The sequence below is a fragment of the Solanum dulcamara genome, chromosome 11 (assembly GCF_947179165.1).
Source record: "Solanum dulcamara chromosome 11, daSolDulc1.2, whole genome shotgun sequence".
Classification (NCBI taxonomy): domain Eukaryota; kingdom Viridiplantae; phylum Streptophyta; class Magnoliopsida; order Solanales; family Solanaceae; genus Solanum; species Solanum dulcamara.
Window position 1 is genome coordinate 53311179 of NC_077247.1, and position 10742 is coordinate 53321920.

At 30.6% G+C, this 10742-nt stretch overlaps 1 protein-coding gene across 1 annotated transcript; it reads right to left on the reverse strand.

The window, feature by feature from the left end:
* Positions 1-838: 838 nt before the first annotated feature.
* Positions 839-5490, reverse strand: LOC129875249 (NAC domain-containing protein 37-like). Its single transcript, XM_055950701.1, has 4 exons — positions 5360-5490; positions 3405-3590; positions 2807-3078; positions 839-1553 (listed from the first exon to the last, which is right to left on the reverse strand). Exons 2-4 carry the CDS (start codon positions 3565-3567, stop codon positions 936-938), a joined length of 1053 nt encoding a protein of 350 aa, XP_055806676.1. The 5' UTR covers positions 3568-3590; positions 5360-5490; the 3' UTR covers positions 839-935.
* Between the last annotated feature and the right edge of the window lie 5252 nt (positions 5491-10742).

Below are 10742 nucleotides of genomic sequence, written 5' to 3' on the forward strand. Positions count from 1 at the left end.
CAATAGTCCTTCCTACCATTGTCCTACACTTGTCAAATATTCTTTTCTCTTTTATTCTCTTGCATGAAACAGTTTCCTCAAATAAGAAGGATAAAGGAACAAGGAAAGTACTTTATGTGCTCAAATTCCAGTTTTCATTCATATGGTATATAGATATTGGATCAGACGCTGAGCTATGATTTTAATTTCATGAGTTATGAACTTTAGAATGACGACTTCAAGTGTTAATAATAAATAAATTCTACACTTAATATTTATATCATACAAAAATTTGAGTAAAAATTACTGTGTTCGGCCAAACAAATATTCCAGCTTCTAGATGTAACCAAATCGATCGATCCACGATCGCTAACTTGAGTAGCAAAACTAGAAAGGTGTGATAGACATACTAAATGCATGTCTCTTTGTGGTTTGTCAAAAGTGAAACTCAGTAAAAGAAAAACAGGTCAATGAGAATGTCTCAAATGAGGGTTAACCGAAAGTTGAAGTTGGAGTTTTTGCTATTTACCACTTTTGGATTTGTCCCAATCAAGTGTACATTATAGATGTAATTATCTTTTATGTGACACGATAACGTATTAGCTAACAAGAAGTAGAGTACCATATAGAATATTGTAAATTAAAGTAAAATATATATTACCGGTTAAAGTCAAAATATGGTTAAATACTATCGAAATTCATTAATATCACATGCACGTATAAAGTTTTTATTAGTTGTACTAGTTCTTCTTAGAAGCTAGCTGTAATTTCTTCATAAAATCAATTTTCTTCAACATCCTCGCAATTCTATATATAATAAACCCCACAACAATGGATAATTCTCTTCACTCATTAATAATTTCACAAATAATAACTTTTACTTACATGATATATATATATTATTTATATATATATGTATAATAGTTTCAATTTGATCATTTTCTTAGTTTTCTTCTTCATTTGTCAAATAAACAAACTCCAATATCACAATCCTCAGAGCTCGAACTCAAAATCTCATTCAGCTTAGGTCCTTCTCCCCTATCACTGAGCAATAGCAGCATTCCCAAATCAGAACAATTGTGATGATCATCTTCGTATAATGTTGTCTCTTCATGACTCAATTGAGACGCTACAAATTTGTCAAGTGCCCTCCAATCAGCCGTTACATTTTTGCTTGCATCGTCTTCGTGATTATTATTGTTATTGTTATTGTTATTATCGGAGATGAGTGACATGGAGCTAATTGGCCTTTTTAGGAGTGGAAGAGAGGGGCTTTCTAGGTATGGAAGCTGTATGAATTGATCTGAATTTGTATAAGAAAAGTTGAGATTGTTTTCGGCTGCTTCCATCGATATCTCTTGTTTGCATAGTAGATTATTTTGTAACATATTGAAATTTGAAGGAGTAGGAGGAGGCTGCCTTGTGATGTATTCAAGAGGATCCACTATTGAGCTTACTGTAGTAGTTGCTTCATCATAGAAATAATTTGATTCCCATCCTTCAACCATATTATTGGTCTTTGTTTGCCCTGTAATTTTTTTCTTAAATGCTCTACAAACCACCCATCCTTCTTCCTGCAAAAGTTCAACAAAGTAAATCATTTATTAGGATTTAACTTACATACTATTTACATTTTTAATTTGTCATACTCGCTCCGTCCATCTTTACTTGTCCATATTTGACTTGGCACAACTCTTAACAAAACCAATAAATAAAAGGGTAATTTTACTAAATCATCTTAATTATAAGTTATCTAGATTTTGGAAAATGAATAGTATTAATAGCAATGGTAAAATAGAAACAAAATAGTATATTATCTCTTGATTTTCCAAACTAAATAAGTAAAGTTGGACAAATATTTTTAATATACTGGACAGGTAAAGATGGAAGAAGGTAGTAACAAGTTATAACTTTTCTCCTTTTCAAAGTTACTACTTCCATTTTTATGGATGGGTTACCTATTGTAGAAGTGTGTGGCCAATATCACCTAAAAAAATATTAATTAGCTGTAAGAGAGCACAATAATAAATTAATTACTTAATTATATTCTCAACATCTATAATTACATTTAATTGACATGAATTTGCGTTTATAAAAGTTAAACTTAGTTAATTATAGGAGTAATTAGTTATGATATTTCATCTAACTGTCTTTCTATGTGATAGGAACATTTTCTTTATTTTTCCTTTTTCTTTGTTTTAGTGGAGTACATATCTGAATTGTGTGGTAAAGATATAAGAAGTTAGTCAAAGGGGTTGTAGGTAAGAAGATATTTGGGAAAAATCTCTTTTGAAAGAGTGAAAGCTCAACGATCACACAAAAAGGGACTAATAAAGAAAGCACTCTTGTAATTGTTTCAAAAAGTGATGTCTTTTGACTTTGAAGGTGTTGGAAATCATCTTTATGTACTCTAGTTAGATTGCTAAATAAAAGAGTGTGCATGTAAAAAACAAGGGATTAATTCTTTTTTCTGTTTTGGACTGAGAAATGTTTTTGTTAAATGAATATATATATTTTATAAAAAATGATTTAAATCTAGAGAGGCTGTTCAATGTAAGTTATCTATATTATCAGTGTAAAAGTCTTTTTGAGCTATCAGATCCTTCAAAAGATCTATTTACAAGAGTACAGGTAAGTGACCATCCTTAATATATGAAATTTGTAATCTTATTGGAAATAAGACAGATTAAAGTGACCAAATTGTGTAAAATATTCGTATAGGCACTAACCATGGATATAACTTAAACTCTTTCAGAAAAGGTAGAGTTAGAGATCAAGAAGGTGTATATATAAGAAAAAAAACGGGAAATAGAATTGAAATACTTGCCTGTGGAGGACCATTCTCTTCAGATTCAAGACGATATTCATGCATGATCCAATCAGATTTCTGTCCATTAGGTGCCCTACCCTTATAGAAGACAAGTGTTTTTCTCATGCCTATAAGTTTTGATTTGTTGTATACAGCTTTGTCTCTTCCTGTTGCCTTCCAAAACCCAGCCATTGTTGCCCTATTAGTTCTGGTCCCTGTTGGATACTTCTTATCCTTGTGGCTGAAGAAATACCACTCGTTCTGCTCTTCATATCCGATCCGGCATTTATCTGCTCATAATAAAATAAAAAAATATAATTTTGAATATCATGTACGTAGTATTGTTGAATTGTGTCACTGTTTTATCTAAAAGTTTAAACTGTTAAGAAAAATATGTATGATGCAGGAACTCTTGCTTTCATCTTGTGATATTTACTCGAATCTCCTTTTGTTTGAAGTCTATTGGCTATAAATGAACCCACAAGTTCCATCATTCAACTAATAAGCTCGAGGGAATTGATCGATCAACTCTAGACTAAGCTTCTATGAAAAGCCAACTTTCTTTCTTCATTCAGTTTTGTCGTGTAAGAAACCCTAACATGAAAAAAGACCATACCTTGAAGATCCCATGGCTCGATTCTGTAGAGATCAATGTCTCTAATAACATCAAGATCAATCTTTTGTGATGCTATTTTCTTTCTAAGATAGTACCCAACGAGTTCTTCATCTGTTGGATGAAATCGAAATCCAGGTGGAACGCATGATTCGTTTGTATCCATGATCACTCTTTAATTTATAACTTCTGCATAAAATTCAGCACAAAAGACAAGATCATTCAACGCATTAATATATCTATATAATTGCAACTCTTTTACTCCAAAGTCATAGCCAATAATAACCCATGGGACATGAAACAAATAGTAGTAGCCATATAGTGTAAGATCTATGAAAAGCTAAAAAAATAAAAAAAGTGAAGTTAATTAGTGCAGCATATCATGAACCCTACTAATGGAAAGGTGGCAATAGTTTTCACATGTAATCATCAAACCATTTGGTGGTCAAATGAGCGCGTGTTAGTCTAATAAAACCTACTAATTGTAACTACTTCCCCCGTTTAAAAAAGAATGACTTAATTTAATTTAGACATAAAATTTACGAAAATAAATGACTCTTTTCAATCTTGAGGTCCTAAATTAAAGTTAGGTTAAATACACCAAAATGTCCTTTATTATTGTAGTCTTAAACATGAATATCACGTCGACAGCTAAAATTAAAGTATTTCCAAAAAAGAAAAAATGATCATTTTTTTTTGAGATAAACTAAATAAGTATGTAAATCTTTTTTTTTGAAACACTTGGAGAATTTAAATTTTTTGTGAGGGTGATATGATTTTAATTTAATGGTGGGGTTAAAGAAGAAGAGATGAAAAGGAAGTAAAAGAAAACGAAATGATGAGGCTTTGCTGTCGAGGGGGATGAAGAGTCACCCTTCTCTCTTGGTATATTTCACGTTTCATTAGAATTGAAGGAAACGGGACAAGTGAAAGTTTGAGGTAATGATGGTGTCTTGTCTAGTTGAATTATACGGAATGATGGATTAACAACGACCTCTTCATCTCTATAGTTGTATATAAAAAAAATCCACAGTTACCCTACAAAAATGGTCCTCATTAAATATATGATAAACAACAATTAAATTGTTGTCATGGAAAGCCAAAATTAAATTGTTTGTTATAGAAAAAACATGTAACAGTACTTCCTTTGTTTCATTATATATGAATGTACTTGACTCGGAATAAAGTTTAAAAATTGGAAGAGTGGTTAAACAAGGGAAAAAGGTGTGTGGTCTAGCTTGGCATAAAGAAGCGTTGGAGGATGAGACACTGAAATGAGGTGTGTTAGAAGGATTACGTTAAACAATACTAATATTAGGCACGCTTTGGTTTAAAAGGAGAAAAAAAGTAGGAGGCAAAAAGGAACACCGGGTATTATGGGATATATTCAAGCTTGTCACAGAGGGCATTAAAAGAAACGGAAAAAGAGACGAAAAGCCACTAGCTATAGGCAGTGTGTGCGTGAATTTTGAATGTTTGAAGGAAGAAAATGATGTATCATCCTAAAGAAGGAATAATCTGAACCACTTGTCAGTTTGTCTAGAATGAACTTGACACCATTCTGACTCATTTCTTTGATAGGAGCACTGTACGCAGGACCATTTTCCAATTCCATATTTTCAACAACTTACTAATGTAAGGGATTTCGAAGAGATAACATTCTTATTTATCGCATTTAGAGACTGAGGTAAAAAAATCTCACTATTTCGTGACAGCAAAACAACATAAGAACATGCGAGCAAAAACTCCCTCACAATAAAATGTCTACAAATAATGCAATCCTAAATATAATAGTCCAGATTATCGTCGCATCTGCTCGATTGGCCCAACGTAAATATACACAAAACGGGAAACCAAAGGGATTCAATTATACGTAAATTGCTTCGGATACCACTGTAATGTTTGCATGAAATGCATATATATATACCAGTGATCATGTAAAAAGCTTATATATATACCTGCAGTTTTTTTTTCTTAGCTTGATCAGTGGAAATGTAGTGGCTAATGATTGGATTAAGGAAATGAAGAAGAAGACAAATATGTAGAAGACGAAAAACTGAAAGAATATTGGAAGAGAGAGTTAGACAGAGAGAGGTGAAGTTTCGACTGATTGAAATAAAAGCAAGTATTAAAAGAGAAGAAGAAGAGGTACTCACTGGGCGTGGGGGGTGGGGGTGCGGGGATCGGAGGGGTGGACCGCTTAATTGCGCATGGGTTGAAAGTTGTCCCATTGTTGACGTCATTGCCTATCATCCCACAGAGAAAAAACCCGGATTAATTTCATGTTTGGTACACGAATTAAATTATTCTAAGATTAGTGTTCCTGAACTAATTTATTTCATCAGATAGATAATAAAAAAAAAAATTAAAAACTGGATGAAATAAATCAAATACAGTATAAATTTTATGTCAAATATAATTTTGAAATATTCCCTCTTTTCTTTTTCTTGCATACCAAACGACTGTTCGTCTTTAATAGTATAAAATATAGTCATAAGAATGCTATAACTTGTTTATTAATTTTATCCTAAGATATTAATTTGGTACTCACTGACCCATTGCCATTGGTGGGCGGCGCTAATCCAAATTCGCGTCCCATAATTTTATTATAAAAGAAGGGGGTCATTTTCAGGAGATTGAGAATTTGATATGCAATTAATTAACCGCCCAACCAATTATTCTTCTAGTCTAGTACGTAGAAACGGTATAGTCAGTGCAATGAGTTTGCTTAATTTTGTAATACTATGTGTTTTGAGTTGATGAATAATTTTGCAGCGGCGTTGAGTTCATTGAAGTGCTCCATAAATATTGTGAAAATGGTGATCAAAGGGTGGTGTCACTATCAACGGGCATTTTCTTTTCCTTACTGAGAGTGTAACCAAATGATTAAAATGGACAAGTATTTTGAGGAAGGAACTATAGGAAAAAGGGAAAGCAGAAATAGGCTTTTGGAGAAAATCAAAGTGGCTATCACCCATTAGTCAGAATGCGTATAGGTTGTTCTACTTTCCGTAGAAGATAAACAAAGGAATACGAAATCATAATGTATAATATTCCAAAAAAACCTATATATCATGAAGAACTAACATGAAAGGTTGGCCTCCACTTTCCCCTTCCTCTTACATACATACTCCAAAAATAGATAAATAATATTAATTGATTTAAATTGTATATACTGACACATTGCAAAAATATATTTATATTATACACCAACAGTAAATGCGTCCAGAAAGATATGGAAGTCAAGAATTAAGATATTAGTAGGTAGTCGAGCGATGTCTAGTTTTCCTTATTCAAATTGTTATCGGGTTAGTAGGTAGTCAAACGATGTCTAATTCTCCTTATCGAGATTGTTATTATTACTCACATACTATATTATATTGTACTCTATAATTTTGTTGTTACATATTTTTTTTTGTTGCTTTTGTTATCGTAGTATGTGTTGTTGTTACTGTTCTCTACTACACGACTACATTTGATTTTATTATGTTTTACTTGACCCAAAAAGTAGGAGTAAAACTTCTTACATATCAATCTCCCCAAATTTCACTTGTGAAAATACACTAAATATGATGTACCGACAACAGGTATACGTTAACCTCAATAAATTTTGACAATGCATTCAATCAATCCATTCGATCCCAAATTGTTCATTTTTTGGATAAACTTGTCAAAATACAAGTGAATATGGTAACATGGTAGTAATAGATATCAAAACTTGAACTTAGTCTCTACTTATGACTTTGAAGGGCCAGACATCTGAGAAGAGGCTACAAGCAGGCATGACTTTGCCAGCCTGCTTGTATTCCAAGGGTAATTTTTTATGTTTTCTTTCTTTAAAATTTTATATTTTATTGCTTTATATTGATAAAAAAATTATGTAAAAAGTATTATAAATCATAATAATTAATAACTTAAAATATTTAAAAACATATAATTTTTTTAGTTAACTCTCAAAATTCCATCTATACCACATAAATTGAGATGAAGGGAGAAATATATATTATGTAAAATATGTAAAATGTATTATGAATCAAAATAATTAACAACTTAATTATAAAAAAAATTATCAAAAAATTGTTTCACTTTCGAAATTTCATTTGAATCACATAAATCGGGACAAAGAGAGACAAAGGAAGTAATATATATCACGTAAAAAGTACTATAAATCACAATAATTAGCAACTGAAAATATCTAAAGATATATAAAAAAATTGGTTGACTCTCAAATTCACCCTTGTGACATAAATTAGGACAGAAGGAGTAACATATATAATGTGAAAATTACGCATTATAAATTATAATAATTAACAACTTAAAATATTTTAAAATATATAAAAATTGATTGACTTCAAATATCATATATGTCACATAAATTAAAATAAAAAAAGTAATATATATTGGGCTCGTATTGGTACAACTCTAGTTTGTATAGACAGTACTAGTCAATTAATCATATGTGATTTTCTTGCCATAAATAGCCTAAACAAATCGTACATAGTAATGCTAATAGCTAAATTTTTCCAAATTATTCAAGGTCTATTTGTTCTCAATTAGAAAGGAAAAGCAGATTTGAGATTGACAACCCAAAACTACTAGCAACTCAACATTTTCTTTTAATAAATTGGTGGACCACTTTTTATCCATTTACTCGGCTTATTAACTTTTTGACTTTATTAAACAGGATAGCTAATATAGGCTAACTGTTTGGTAATTCCCAGGAAACCACAAGGAAAATAACCTAGCTCCCTACGCTAGCTACTTCAGTCTCTATAGAAAAAGAAAAAGAATATTTAAAAATAATCCGTGAATATATTTTTGAGATGTTTGAATATATTTAGTAAATAGTTTGATAGAAACTAGAGTGATAAAGACCAACTGATTTTTTTTAAAATTTCTATATGTCCAACTAATTTGGATTCGCACCAAATTGAGACGCAAGAAAAAGTGTTAAAGTAAATATATAGTATATCAAACGTAGGTATATTCATACCCATTGTTCTTGATTTGAAATAATAAAAGCTGTTACTACTAAGTTTCATTTCATTTATTATCCCATCAATAGCCATCGAACCCTGCAGAGTTAATCTCATACAAATGGAATCCCTAAGGTATTAGTAGAGGAAGAATTATTTTTTATAGACTTGATCCAGTTGAGATGTTTTAGCTATTTTTATCATTGAACTTGTATATTTGTGCAAAGCTTATATAAATTTTTGTCTTGGCCTTATTATTCTCAAAGCAGTTATTAGCAACGATCTAGAACAGTGAATCGAGCTTAAGCTTCTCTAGACTTTACAATTTTATTCATTTTTATAAAGGTCATATTATCCTACGGCGATAAAAAAAAATTTAAAAGAAGAAAATTTCATTTATTAAATCATAAGAATAATAATTTTACATAGTGCCCTATTTGAAATTCTAAATCTTTAAATGGTAGAGCATGACCTTCGATCAAGAAAGGTAAAATAGATCGCTACTGTTAGGATAAGGGACGATAAGCAATATCCATCAATCTATATATATGGTCGGCCAAAGTTTCCATTAGAAAGTAACAAGTCAACAAGTAAAGTATTATAGTAAACTAAAGATAAAATACTTTTTTCCCGGTTGTTAATAGAACTATTATATATTGTTGTTGTTTTGTGGTACTTGTACAGAAGCAATTAGGAGGTAAAAACCATATGAATGGGCTTCCAATAACGTAGAGTTTGTGGCTAAACATCAATAATCGCACTTCTAAAATTGCCAAATTTCCCTAATTAGGACGGCGCTAGGTGTTACTCTATAGGTCCGAGGTTAAGAATGATTATGTCACCTCTACTTTTATTGACAAACATATATATTTAGAATTCGGTCTGAGTTAAATCTCTGAAATTTTTAATATTGAATTTATTATATTTTTAAAATTATAAATTCATATCTATTATTTATTATAAATTTTATATATAAATTTATACTTTGATAAAAAATATTGAATTTAGATAAATCTTATCGATATCATCAATCTAAATCCGTCTCAGTTAAGCTAGTTATTTTCTTTTTCGTAGATTTTCAGAAGGCTCTGTAGTAGATTTTGTAATCCTTCTGATTTTTTGTGAGTGAGTGCATCACTCCAGACTCGTATTGTATTGAGGTCAAATTTAACCCCCCCTCTGCTCATTTTCGTTAATACAACACGGCCCTATCCGGATTATTGATTTAAAAAAAAATCCGCCTCAGTATTTATTAGATTAGGTCCTCACAATTCACAAGCAAGAGGTAATAGCTATGGCAAAGTCGTTGAGTATCAAATAAACAGATTAAATTAAATTTAGACATATCAAAATAAATGAGTTTATAAATTTTTTTAAAAGAAAAGAATAGGAGAGAGCAAAGAGGCGGCAAGTGAAGTGAAGCTTGTTAATCGGGCGGCTAGCATGTGATGTGGACTAATTGGTTGTTCACGTCAAAGGGGTGCGGTCGGCTGTGACTTCCCATCATTCGGCGGACCTCATCATTCACCCCATTCGACTCCCATGGTCCACCCCACCCCTCAAAACCCAATTTTCTTTGTCCCTAGCTCTTCTACATTAATCAGTATAAATAAGATATTAGTGTCAAAAATATTCTTAATTTTTTTTTATTTCATACTTAAACTATTAAGAGTGTGAATTTCATATCTAAATTATCATTTATTAGTTTGAAAAAATATATCTTAGTGGTGTGAGTAATACATTCGCTTTTATTTGAAAAAAACCTCGCCACATAGCACTACACACGAATAAAATATTCCACTTAACAAAATAAAATAAAACTTTTAATATTGGTTAAAAGTTAAAGGTTAAAAGTATTACTATCCAAAAAAAAAAATTATTTTAGGTATATGAAAATTTTTCAAATTGGAAAAACATATGCAATTTTAAAATTTACGCGAATAAAATCTAATGTCTTTTTAGTTTTATTAAATTAATATTTCAAATCTTCATATGTTTTTCACTCACTCATCAACTTTTATGTCACATTATTCCTTTTCCATCTTAACTCTTATTGTTATTTGTCCACATGTATTGAATCGTAAAATTTCTCTTTCTTATTGAGAACATGATTAATTAAGTAAATACATGTATGATTTTGCTAACTTTTTAAACTTTTAAACGAGATAGTTATATATTTTAATTGATATTAAAGTAGACAAAGGTTTGGATCGATTCTATTCTTATTGTCACCTATTATTTTCTTCAAAATACGTGTTTAGCCCATAAATAAAAAATCAAATCAACACGAGGCGTCTTGGAAATATAATTAATTAATTAAAAATATTATATTATTTGTAATAATTTAAATTTTTTAAATCAGATA